Here is a 12,697-nt window from a genome sequence, read left to right as displayed (position 1 = left end):
ACTGGCAGCACAAACTGCATATCTTAACACCAGCGTTTCAAGAATGCCACCATAGAGTTAATTTTACTGTAGTCACTTTATTTTAAATAGAAAAAAATCACTTCTTAGAGACTGATATAGATCAGGAAATGACAGCAGATGAAGTTCCTTGGCTATGGATGTAGGACAAACATACCATAATGCCCCTGTTCAGCAGTAATTTTAGTAAGTGTGCTTTCCAGGTAGTACTTTATCCCAAGGTGCCCTGTCCTGTGTTTTGTAGCTCCCAGCAAGCAGAGTGCAGCTGGTCTGTCACGTCCCAGGGAGGCTCGGGTGCTCAGGGCAGCACACTGTTTCATCAGATTTGGTTGGGGGTGATAAACTGATGCCTTCACTCACCCCAACACTGACCCTTAACTGCGAAAGGACTGAGCATCTCCCTGCATTTTGCTGCAGCACTGCAGCTGTGACCTCTCTGAACAGGGAAGAACAGGTCTGAGAGCTTTGGGCACTTCTGTGCCTGATCAGGAGGCACTGCCAACCTGAGAACCGTGACAGGAGAGAAGAGCTCCTCTCACTCATCCCTGTCCAAGAGACTGGGTGAGGATTCCTGGGGCAGAGAGAAGTACTGGAGTGAGGAGGAAGGAGGGAGAGATGCATTAATCTTCCCACTTTAGAAAGGAACAGCTGGAAGGGTTCAAGGGCAAACGATTTTCTCTGGCCCTTGCTCAACACCTTGGGTGTGATCCACAAGGTGTGTAAAATGCTGCAGTCAAGATGCGTCTGGGGCTGGAGATCCTAGAAAGCATTTTGAGAGCTGCCATTTTCACTTTTCCACTCAGTTATTGCAGGAATAATCCAGAATTTTTGCTGTTTATTATTTTAACAAGAATAGTGCTAATAAACTACCTCCTTTTTAGCTTTTTCCTGAGAAATGCACATAAAACTATGCTAAAAAATAAAATTTAAAGCCAGGAAAGATGCATTCCACAGGGATCACTCATAAAAGACCTTATGAAAATATCATTTGGATAACAGAGGTTTTTTTTCAATCAAAAGTGAAATCTTCTGCAGGTTCTCTCCCCAGGGGAAAACTTCTAATTTATACTAATAATGATTTACATCAGAAGATGAAAAATGTGGATCCACACTCCATTGTATCTCATTGTTTTCCTAACTACAAACATAAATAAATTAACAATAATCTCTATGTGCCTGTTTTTCCTAGCAGAAAAAAATGCTGGCTTGATGCTTTAAAAAGGAAAAAGCCTCTGATTGACTTAACCTAAGTGCCTGGTGTTGGCAGGGGCTACTTCCCAATGCTGAGTGTGAAGATGATTCGGCCCAGGAAGCGGTCGCTGTTCAGGTCGTTGATAATTCCTTTCCCATTCAGACTGCACTGGATGGGGACCTGGTAATCCTTCTGCACATCTGTAAAGTGCATAGCCACCAGTGGGGAGGTGTAGTTGACCTGGAAAGAAGGGAGATTTAAGTGTAATTTTTGAGGGAGCAGAAAAGCAAGCAGGGCTTTTGTGTTCAGGAAAATAATTTGTAAATGGTTCATGACTCCAGGCATCTGAAAGTGCCTGTCTGATGTCCATCAGGGTCCCACAGCATGCTGAGCCTTTCTGTGTCTGTGCCTTAGCAAGGTGGGATCACTACACTTTGCCTCTTGGGGTCATTGCCCAGGACAGCCCCAGACCATGGGACTCACAAATGCTTTCTGCTGTCCTAACAACCACACAGTCACACACTCACTGACACCCACTCACACACACAGTTACACTCACAGCTACACACTCACACACTGCTACAAACACACATCGTTTGTCAGACACAGAAATAGAGCTCTGTAATCCCAGTGCCTGTGGCCTCCGTCCTGCCCACATCTGCCCAAAATAGCCTGACAGCACATCTGGACCCTGTGCAGCAGCTCCTGCCCTCCCATTCCCAAGGAACAGAGATGCCAGACCCTCACTCACGTGGGTGAACTTGCCGTAGTAGGGATAATACATGAGGTCAAACGTCCCATTCCCAGGGTAGAAGTCCACTGACCTGAGGTGACTCTCATTGCCTTTCTGTGATCAGAAAAAAACGGAGGCACACATATATGGGACACAAAATACAGCTCCCCTCAGAGCTTGTCTCAGAGCAAACGTCCCCTGCCAACCCCTGGCTGTGCTGTGTTTGCTGTGAACACAGTCACTGCCTGCTTCCAGCCAGGGGAGAGTGGAGCTATGGAGGCATGGGCAAGGTTGCAGTTTGCTGCCTGTTGATTCCCTGCTGTGCCTTTGCTCTCTAAGCCTGGGCAGTGGGAGCCCTCCCTTCACCCCATTGCTGTTGGCTTGCAGGGTGCCCCCAGGACTGAGGATGCTGCAGAGCAGCTGGAGATGAGTGTGAGGAGTTCCTACATCTTCCCACTGAGCTCCAGGCTCCAGCTGGGAGCTGGCACCAGGCCCACAGGCTGCCCCAGGGGCTGAGCATTGTGGTGCCCGTGAGGCTGCAGGAACAACTTGGGAAGCAGGAGATTGGTGACCTCTGCCACTCTCGGCAGACTGGCCTCCAACTGTGCCCAGACACATGGGCAGCACTGAGTCCTGTGAGTGTTTGGGGCTAAAATGAGGAAAATTGTGCTGAGGTCCATCAGGAGGAGATGTTTGGCCTTGTCCCCACCACGCTGCCGGGCACGGAGGAGAGCAGTACCTGCACTTTGCAGTCCACACTCACGGGGACCCCGGCGCCAGGGCGGTAGCCTATGATCTGCAACAGCAAAAAACATCCATGCTTGTGTGAAACGCAGCGCCAAGCACGTGCTGCCTCCCTTCTCCAGAGCTAAAACCTTTCTGGGTGCCAGTCACATTGCTCAGGACAGGAGCTGTGTGTCCCTGCAGCAGGGTCTGCCACCCCACACCGTGCAACCTGCCCATGGCTGAGTGCCAGATCGGTGTCTGAGGGCAGGGGCAGAGCAGAGAACACAGAGAGGGTCCAGACCCCCAGGAGTAACACAGCCTCTTCCCCACATGGTTCACACCTTCCCCATGCTTATTTTCCCAGCAGTGAGCACTGAACATCCATGCTATTAGACTTCAATTAAATTAAATTCAAAGAAAACTCCCATTGTAGAGCATCTAGGGTCTGGGTTACCCTAAAGCTCCATTCCTTATGAAGAAGGGTCTGGCAGACGATTCTCCAAGCACTAAGGCCTCAGCAAATCAAATGGAGCAAGTTTTATAGAGTTGGTTTTTCTTTTTTTTTTTCAATGTTTTCTAGCAGATATGGCCTGCAGGTTTGGAAGGATTCTAGTTCCCTTTTTCTCTGGGCCTGGGAAGTGAAGGAGTTTCAGTCCCTGTGTGGTCTTCATCACACTGGATGCCCCAAAGGAAGGAATTAAAACAAGCAGCTTTCTCTGTACCCGGTTCATCTTCAGCAGGATGCAGGGCTGGCCTTTGGAGTAGCCAAAGGTTGGGTCCTCGATGCCAGAGCAGTTCTGCAGCAGCGAGCGCTTGAACTGGCAGGCCTTCTTCTCCTCACTCTCATTCCCCCCTTGGATGAAGTACTGGCCTGGGACACACTCAATATTCTTCTCCTCCTGAACTTTGTCATCATAAGCTGGTGAGGACCAAGAGACTTGTTAAAAATCCCCAAGACCTGCACAGACCCAAACCCTCAGAGAACATCCACGTGTCAAGGGCATTAGGAAGTCAGACTTGGAGAGGCAAAGCTCCCATGGCTTTGTGAGCCTCTCTTTCCAGATGTAGCTCATGAGGTGCCCAGGAGGAGACCCCTGCACCACATGCATGTATCCATGGATAAAAACAACCTCACTGTGGCTCCCAGGGTGACAAAGAGCTCACCTGCTAGGAAGTGGTGCATGCTGTCCACATAGGGCTGCCACGTGTTGGGCTGGGAGACATTGAAGGCAATGGTGAACCCATTCAAGTATGGTCTGATCATCACTCCTGAAGAAGGAGACAGACCCTGGTAAGGCAAATGTAGGTGGAGCAGCCATGGGCTTGGGCTGTGTGCTGCAGGGCTGGTGCATTGTGTCTGGGCTTGGGCCGGGCACAGGCATGAGAGAGGCAGCACCAGCTCACAGATCAACTCTCTCCTCAACCTACTGATCCCTCACCTTCAGTTCACCCCTGGAGAGCACCATACACGTCAAAATATCCCAGAAAAAATGGCAGATATGGAGAGCCTCAGCAGTGCTGTGGGTTAGTGATGGGCTTGGGGTTGCACAGAGTGGCTGCAGGTTCCCCATGTTGCCAGCTGTGTGGGTAGTTCCAGAAAAGGATCAGGGCAAGGGGCCCTTCTGTTACCCACCAACACAAAAACACAGGGAAAATGCTGTGCCTGACATAGGGAAAGGATTTTCTGAACATTCTCTTGCAAGAAGTCCCCCAAATAATAATGCATAAAAGTGACTTTTGATTTGCATTTTATTTTGAAGGCATGAGGTATAAATGGCCAGCAGCTGAAATGCATCAGCATCACCCATGAAATACCTAAACTTGGCTTTTGCCTTGAGAATAATGATAACAATAAACAGTGCAATGAGAATAACAATTATTATCATCAAGGTGAATGCTTCTCATGGAGCTTTTTAAGATGTCTGCTCCTCTGCAGAGAACCTGCAGCTCTGCAGCTCTCTGAGGTGAGAACACCCCGTGTTGGGGAGGGCTGGGTGACTGTAGGAGTGCACAGCTCCAGCAGGGCTTTGCCTGAGGTGCCAGCAATGCCATTTTGGCAGGACACTGATGGGCAGAGATGCCATCTGGCTGGGGTACGTACCTGGTGGAGACACACGGTCCCGGAACCTGGGCGTGTAGGGGCTCAGCGTGAGCAGCATCACATACAGGCAAAAGGCAAACATTCCCGCCAGGCACGTGTAGAAAATGAAATAAAACAGTAAGATCAAGCCTGCAAAACAGACAGGCATGTCGCTGTTAAGGCAAGCAGAGCACATCCCGTGGGATGTGTCCCGCAGGGATGCATAGACGTGCTCAGCACGGCGTTCTCTGCAGCTGAGTCTGTGGTGGAGGTGGGAGCTTGCAGCCCAGCCCTGCACACAGACTCTGGTGTTTGTGGGTGCAGGGCTCAGCTGCTCCAGCGCAGGGGTAGCTGCTGTTTGGTTCTGTATCCCTTTGGCTGCATGGCTCTTCCCAGAGCTGTGTCAGGACCAGGTCTGTCTGTCCACCTGCTTCAGCTCTCTCCAACAGACAGACCCAACATTCCCTCCTGGCCTTCCCACCCCCTCCAGGCATGGTAACATGCAAAGGTGTCCAATGGCTTCAGCCAAACTCCTGATGGGGCTGTGGGGCGGTGTTCCTGCCCTGATGCCTGTCCCCTGCACGGGAGGGACCCTGGTGCTGGGACTGAGCAAGCAGCATCGCTCAGGGCTGCAGCACCACTCACTGTTTCATAGCCCAGACATTCAGAGAATGGGTTTGTTTTTCCTCTGGACCAGGCTGATGGCTGAGGATGTCTCAAGAGGCCACAGCCTATGAATAAAACCCAGCAGCTCAGAAAGCAAAGTGAAGCCCTAACCCAAATATTTCCCAGGAGAAACGTTCCGGCAGCTTGGAGGGAGCCCTGGGAACACAGATGTGCTCTCCTGCCGAGCTCCTGCCAGGGCCACCGTGCTGGGAACTGCTGTGGGGCTGTGTCCTGCTGAGGCCTGAGCCAGGGCTGGTGGCACAGAAGGGACAATGCCCAGCCCTGCCAGAGCAATGCTTGATGCGCCTCTGCCCCAGCCTGGCAGCAGAGTTGGTGCTTGTTGGGACATCTTCCTGCTACTGCTGCCATTTTTATGTTTCCTGCAGTGCAGCAGGGAGTATTGTCACCAGCAGAGAGGGGGGTGCAGCATTTCCCAGGGGCTGGGGCCTCCAGTGATGACCTTGTGGCCAGTTGTCTCCCTGCATTTGGTGAGTGCAAGTCCCCTGAGGCCCCCATTTCAGGGGACACCTTTAGAGCCAGCAGAGGGGAGCAGCCCCAGGCTGGGCAAATTCCCTCCTCCCCACCCATGAGCTGAGAGTGGGGAAGTTCAGCTCCACTCACCTCCAAATGCTCTCGCTTTAAAATAAATTTTGATTTTCATAGTAGATTCTCCTGCGCCCACGTAGAGGCATGTGAGCACACGTGTGTGCATGGACAGGGGGGGTCACACAGCAGAGCACAGTGACCCCAGGGGACAGGAGGATGCTGTCCCCACCCCAGTGCTGCCAGCACTGTCAGCAGGAGCCTGCCAGGGTCACATCCACAGCACACTGAGCAAATCCTCTCACAAGGATCTTCTCAGGACCTGGAGGAGCCTCCAGAAAACCAAACCTACATCACTAAGGACTCTCCCTACTGCTCCCACACTTTGGCCTCTGCCTTCCCATCCAGGGAAGAAGCAGAAAAACTGCTCTGCCTCTGTGGCCAACAAAAGGCACAGGAGAGAATGAATGTCAAGGTCTGTCCCAGACTCATGTTGGCAGATTTTCAGACTCCTCTGGTGCAGGTGGGCAGCTTCCTTTGTTCCTTCCAGCTGCCAACATAGGCTTTGCAGAAGACCCAGAGCTCTTGGCAGGGGCATGGGAGGGCTGTGGGGCATGTGGTGCATTGCCAGTGCCAGCCAAGGGCTGCAAACACCAAGCAGCAGCCCCTGGTAGTTCACAGCCTTACACTGATGGGTGTGCAGGTGGCTCTGGATCAGGCTGGGATTTTCACTCTGCCAAGGGGGCTGGGTGCTGGCAGAACAGAGCTGCAAAGATGGGTGGCACCCCATGTTCTTGTGGCACCTTGGTTTTGGACCAAGCCTGCAGCAGCACTCACCCCACAGGCTGCTCTTAACCACCCAGTCACTGCCAGACTCAGCAACAATTTTTGAAGGGCACATGGATGTGGATAAAGAAGACAGGGCACTCAGAACCATCAGAGCTGGCACATCCCAGTCCACTGGCTCTGAGAGTACTGTGGGTCCTGCTGTGGGCCCCTGTCACTACCTGGAAGCTGTGGGGTGACAGTGCTGACCTCCCCTTCCCTTCCCTTCCCTTCCCTTCCCTTCCCTTCCCTTCCCTTCCCTTCCCTTCCCTTCCCTTCCCTTCCCTTCCCTTCCCTTCCCTTCCCTTCCCTTCCCTTCCCTTCCCTTCCCTTCCCTTCCCTTCCCTTCCCTTCCCTTCCCTTCCCTTCCCAGAGCCAGGGCTCATTGAGGCAGGGTGGGCTGCTCTGCCCCATGGTGTGCACCCTCCACAAAACACCTGCCCACAGCCCGGGCACTCTTCCCCCACCAACCTGATGACAGCAAAGTCACTGTCCCAGGTGTCCCCGACCTACACAGGCAGGAGCAGGAGTGCTGGTGGCAGCAGGGGTGCAGAGCTGCAGCAGAATCACCTGCAGCTCCCATGCTTGTTCAGGCTCTAAACTTCTGTCCGGGACCCAGTCTGGGCAGCCTGAAATCTTTGCTTTTACTCTCTCTCAACATTAACCTCCAGACTAAGGGTAACTTTTACATGTTTTTCTGCTTGTCCTCCTCACTAGTTATTTATTGCACTAGTTAGAAACATTAACACTAAAGAAATGGGCAGGGGTGGTCAGTCCAAGCTATCAAGGACATTCACAGGCAAGTGAATCTGTTGTGAAGCAGAAAAGGCAACAACCCCCAAAAGTGGGGCTTGAGCAAGGACCTACCCCAGCTCTTGGCTGTTCTCCCCAAGCATGTTCTCTCCTCCGGGTTCCACAAGAATATCTTCATCTCCCCAGCCAGGTCTGCCCAGGTTTTGCTCCCCATGTCTCCCTTAGGCTCGTCTTTCTCTCTGTTAGGATCCTGGACCTTCTCCTCATGCTTATTTTCCTGGAAGAGTTGCAGAACACAACCCCCACAGGCAAGCTGAACTTCTCATTGGCCAAAAATAAATGCAAAAGCACTTAATATCTGGAAATGTTTCAAATTTCCATTTTCCCATCATCACTCTTGAGTTAAAGAGAGGCAGTTTTGGCTGTTCCAACTTAAGATCACTTAGAACCCAGCATCCATTTTTCCATTACATGTACGTCACTGCTGTCACACTGGGCACTGTCTCCTTGTGCTGGCACTTACAGAAACTCATCTTTTTCCACCTGCATGAACATGACCAGTGAAGACCTGTGGTCTGGGAAGGCTGGGACTGTTCCCACACTTCTGCAACATCTCTGAGTTCAAGTGCACATTCTCTGTGCTGCCACGGATGATAGCAGGCAGCAGTATTTAAGAGATCAACCAGCTTGTTTTCCTTGGCGTGTGAGCAAGTATTCAGTCTTTGAAGAAATCTCTGTGTTGTTACTTTTTAATTACACCGAGTTCCAGGGAAAAGCATCTCCCCAGGTTGCAAGAGTTTGTATTTTGTCTAAGGGGTGAAAAATTGTTTGTCCAGGACTCAGGAACACAAATCCTGTGCCTGAGCAAGAGCCACTTGAGACACAGAAGCTGTCCTTAATGCCCCTTGGGTCCGGGCAGCTCTCCAAAAGCGGGCTGGTGGGAGAAGGTGCTGACCTTGCTTTCAGCCCGGGGCAGGGCTGGGCCGGGCACCGCCGGGGAGAAGGGCAATGCCGTCACCTGCACGGCCCCGTCGCCTCCGGCACTGCAGCCAAACGCCGCTGCGGGGCTCAGCCCGGCGGGTCAGGGCTGCTGTGCCCGCCCGGGCACGGCCCCGGGCAGCCCAGGGACCGTCCCTGCGTGTCTGTGCTCAGGGAAACCCGCCGGCCTCGGGCACGCCCGGAGCCAGCACCCACCCAGAAGGTATCTGCAAGTGGGCTGTCCCGGGCGAGCCGGGTCGTGGCCGACAGCTTGGCCAAAGCCTTGCTTGGAAACTCCTTTGAACTGGGGACGAGAAATTGAACTCTGCTCAGACGCACAAACACTGCAACCCAGTGAGAACGGGGGGAGAACACTGCCTCCAAAGCCTGAACGTGTCCCGTGGGGAGCCTGGGCAGAGCGGGGCTGTAAACCGAGCCCGTCCCGCTGCCTGCCCGACGGGCTCTGGGGAAGCCCCGGTGGGGCTCTGTGGGGCTCTCTGGGGCTCTCTGGGGCTCTGTGGGGCTCTCTGGGGCTCTGTGGGGCTCTCTGGAGCTCTCTGGGGCTCTCTGGAGCTCTGTGGGGCTCTGTGGGGCTCTCTGGGGCTCTGTGGGGCTCTGTGGGGCTCTCTGGGGCTCTGTGGGGCTCTGTGGGGCTCTCTGGGGCTCTCTGGGGCTCTGTGGGGCTCTCTGGGGCTCTCTGGGGCTCTGTGGGGCTCTCTGGGGCTCTCTGGGGCTCTGTGGGGCTCTGTAGGGCTCTCTGGAGCTCTGTGGGGCTCTGTAGGGCTCTCTGGAGCTCTCTGGGGCTCTCTGGGGCTCTCTGGGGCTCTCTGGGGCTCTGTGGGGCTCTCTGGGAGCCCACTCTGGGGCTCTGTGGGGCTCTGTGGGGCTCTGTGGGGCTCTCTGGGGCTCTCTGGGGCTCTCTGGGGCTCTGTGGGGCTCTCTGGGGCTCTGTGGGGCTCTCTGGGGCTCTCTGGGGCTCTGTGGGGCTCTCTGGGGCTCTCTGGGGCTCTGTGGGGCTCTGTAGGGCTCTCTGGAGCTCTGTGGGGCTCTGTAGGGCTCTCTGGAGCTCTCTGGGGCTCTCTGGGGCTCTCTGGGGCTCTCTGGGGCTCTGTGGGGCTCTCTGGGAGCCCACTCTGGGGCTCTGTGGGGCTCTGTGGGGCTCTGTGGGGCTCTCTGGGGCTCTCTGGGGGCTCTGTGGGGCTCTCTGGAGCTCTCTGGAGCTCTGTGGGGCTCTCTGGGGCTCTCTGGGGCTCTCTGGGGCTCTGTGGGGCTCTCTGGGGCTCTGTGGGAGCTCTCTCGGGGGCTCTGTGGGAGCTCTCTGGGGCTCTGTGGGGCTCTGTGGGGCTCTGTGGGGGCTCTGTGGGGCTCTGTGGGAGCTCTCTGGGGCTCTCTGGGGCTCTCTGGGGCTCTGTGGGAGCTCTCTCGGGGGCTCTGTGGGAGCTCTCTGGGGCTCTCTGGGGCTCTCTGGGGCTCTGTGGGAGCTCTCTGGGGCTCTCTGGGGCTCTGTGGGAGCTCTGTGGGGCTCTCTGGGGCTCTCTGTGTCAGAGCGCTGCTGCCAGAAAACGCCCCTGTCTGCCTGCACGGCCGAGGCTGCGCTTGGCACAGGCCGCACGCCCCGTCCTGAGCCAGCTCCTGCCCGCCTGAGGAGCAGGGTACACAGGGTACAGCGCTGACGAGAGCAGCGGGTTTTGGAGCCAGGAAGCAGCAGCCCCAACACGAGTCACCAGCAGGACGTGGGACAGAGGTGCGGGGGCTGTACCCTGCCAGGACACTCACAGGGAACAAGTGGCCAGCGAAGAGGGGGAAGAGGAGGTGTTCTTCCCACTATCCCTATTAAAGAAAAGAGCTACCAGGAGATGTTTTGGAAACATTTTCTCGGACTGCCAGAGTAGGGGACACTGCCCAGATGAACTCCACACTGGTGCTTAGTGCTGCACTGGGAAAAGCCCTTTGAACCTCACACAGAATTCTACAGGAGTCAGCAAGAGCCCACACTCAGAAGTTGCTGCCAATACTTAGAGCTGTGGAAGGGGACAGGGGACTGCTTCTCCTGCCATAGGACCTGACCCTGGGAACTGAAGGAGGCTTTTGCAAGGGGAGAAGTTTCCAGCTCTCCTGGCTCTATGGTCTGGGACCCTTCACTTTGTGGAGTCCTGCTGGCTGAGGAAGGCCCAGGGCTCCATGGGCTCCATGGCAGCCCAGGGAGGCTGAGGAAGCCCCAGGCTCACCCATGGGTCTCTGTGGGGCAGCTGGGCAGGATGGGATGATCCCAGTACCAGGTACCTGGCAGATGTCTCTCAGCTAGGGAGCTAGGTCAGGTCTGGAATGAAGCACAGGTTTTATCTTTGCAGCCCAGGACAGAGATGGTCTTGGAACAGTTCCTTGCACCTGGACAAGGGGCAGGAGTGGCAGGATATGGGACAGCAGTGCAGTGGGGCAGGGAGAAGGCAGAGCCACAGCAGGGTATGTTGGGACACTGGGCAACCCTGAGTCACTGCCTGCTATGACAGCTTGGGAAGCAAACCTGGAGTTCATCTCTGGCAAAATCAGTCTGTGCTGACTGTTGTGGGTGTCCTGGAGGAGGCGAGGAGCTTTCCCCCATTCTCACCTCAGACCAGGTAGGCTCTCGGTGTTGGATTCCTCCTGCTGAAATCCAGGTATACAGAGGCTCACCCTGCCTAGGTGTTCCTGTCCCTTCTAGTCCCCCTCACCACCCAGCACCCCTGGCCAGACCTGCCATTGCCTTCCCCCCCCCCCCCCCATACAAAGTGCTTTGTCTGAGACACAAAACAGCATTTCCTAAAGCAAAGTAGTTATAAGTCTATCAGCCACAAAGCAGGTCCTTGCAGCAGCTTCCACCTCACCTTGTGAAATGAAGCTAGTAGCCCCCAAAATACTCACCACCTTCTGGCTGGGGCTCCTGAGCTGGACCTCCATGCCACTGGTGCTGGTGTTCCTGGCCATTCTTGGGTGGGAAACACAAAAAAATTGTGAGTGTTAGCACAGCAGCACTGGCTGCCGTGTGTGTGCCGTGTCGTGCTGGCTCTCAGAGCCTCACAGACAGACAGAGCCCCCTCCCCAGCACTGCTTGACCCCTACAGCACCCCCTAAAACAGCAGGTATGCCGAGACTGTGGGGAGCAAGGCTGCTTTCCCTCCCTACCCTGCAGAACCTTGCTGTTCAGGAGTGGATCAAAAAATAACTTGCTTTCCTAACGGGGGTAAGCTCAACCCAGCAGGATCCTATCTTGTGTCCTCTGGCATCTGGTGCCCTTTGCAGCACCCTCACTGCATCTTGCCTCATATTTGAGGTTCCATCACTGCCAGCCAACGCCCTACATGGGGAAACCAGGCTCTTCCCCCGGGAGACCGTGTAGCTGTGAATAAACATTAACAAATCGCTGGGGCTTCCGATGGCGAGAAGCGTCGGTCAATGTGTTCTTGTCAGTCACAGAGGGTGAAATTGCGAAATCTCTTCTGCGGTGAAAGGGGTAGGGAGAGGGGCAGGCAGGTCTATATTTATCCCTGAGAGCAGACAGGAATTCACAGCACCGGTTTCCTCGCCCCAGTTTTAAGAGCTACCCACAGCCTCTCAGACCAAATCCAGAGGCACACTGCCGTGCCACCCTACGAGCCGGGGCTGGGCAGGCTCAGATTTTCCTCTCAGTGAATTTCAGGCAGGAGATGATGCACTGGGGCAGCCGGGGTGCTGCTGCACTCCTGCTGCTGGCGCAGCTCCAGCGCTGTGATGGCAGCGTGCGGGGACTGCCCGTCCCTGGCTGTGTCCACGCAGCTCTCGAGGAACAGTGGGGCTCGTTTTACACCTCTGTCCCAGCCTGACTTCGGCACCATCCACCTGCTCATTCTCTTGGCCCCTTTCCAATGGGAGTGGTGCTTCCTTTCGCCAGGCCGTGTTTAAGGATGGGGAAAGGCTGCCTTGCCCCAGGCTGGGACTGTGCCCGAAGGCACGGGGACGTGTCCAGGCTCCCGCAGGGCTTCACGGTGCCATCCCAGCCGATAAAGCACCATTTATTTCTCCCTTTCCTCTCCCGAGCGTGGCTGAAAGCCGCTCACCGGCTGTGCTAATAAATGGGCGCAGCGGGAAACAAAGAGGTCTGGCAGCTGCCCCGGGCTGCGCAGGGCTGGCCGGGGCTGCCGCTCGCCTGCCGCTCGGTGCCGGTGCC

At 55.1% G+C, this 12,697-nt stretch overlaps 1 protein-coding gene across 6 annotated transcripts; it reads right to left on the bottom strand.

Moving 5' to 3' along the window:
- Window positions 1-61: 61 nt before the first annotated feature.
- Window positions 62-11,926, bottom strand: ATP1B4 (ATPase Na+/K+ transporting family member beta 4). 6 transcript variants are annotated; one of them, XM_021548491.3, is made up of 9 exons: window positions 11,813-11,913; window positions 11,416-11,479; window positions 7,651-7,813; window positions 4,771-4,899; window positions 3,834-3,938; window positions 3,392-3,588; window positions 2,683-2,739; window positions 1,962-2,057; window positions 62-1,450 (listed from the first exon to the last, which is right to left on the bottom strand). In XM_021548491.3, exons 1-9 carry the CDS (start codon window positions 11,902-11,904, stop codon window positions 1,289-1,291), a joined length of 1,065 nt encoding a protein of 354 aa, XP_021404166.2. In that variant the 5' UTR covers window positions 11,905-11,913; the 3' UTR covers window positions 62-1,288. The 6 variants fall into 6 exon arrangements, with proteins under 6 accessions (XP_021404166.2, XP_021404168.2, XP_021404169.2 ...); XM_021548493.2 differs by having other exon boundaries at window positions 11,677-11,817; XM_021548494.4 differs by lacking the exon at window positions 11,813-11,913 and adding an exon at window positions 11,722-11,812.
- Between the last annotated feature and the right edge of the window lie 771 nt (window positions 11,927-12,697).

This window comes from Lonchura striata, chromosome 4A (assembly GCF_050655825.1).
Source record: "Lonchura striata isolate lonStrDom1 chromosome 4A, ASM5065582v1, whole genome shotgun sequence".
Classification (NCBI taxonomy): Eukaryota; Metazoa; Chordata; class Aves; order Passeriformes; family Estrildidae; genus Lonchura; species Lonchura striata.
Note: the sequence above shows the minus strand (reverse complement) of the source record. Positions and strands in the feature narration are given on the sequence as shown.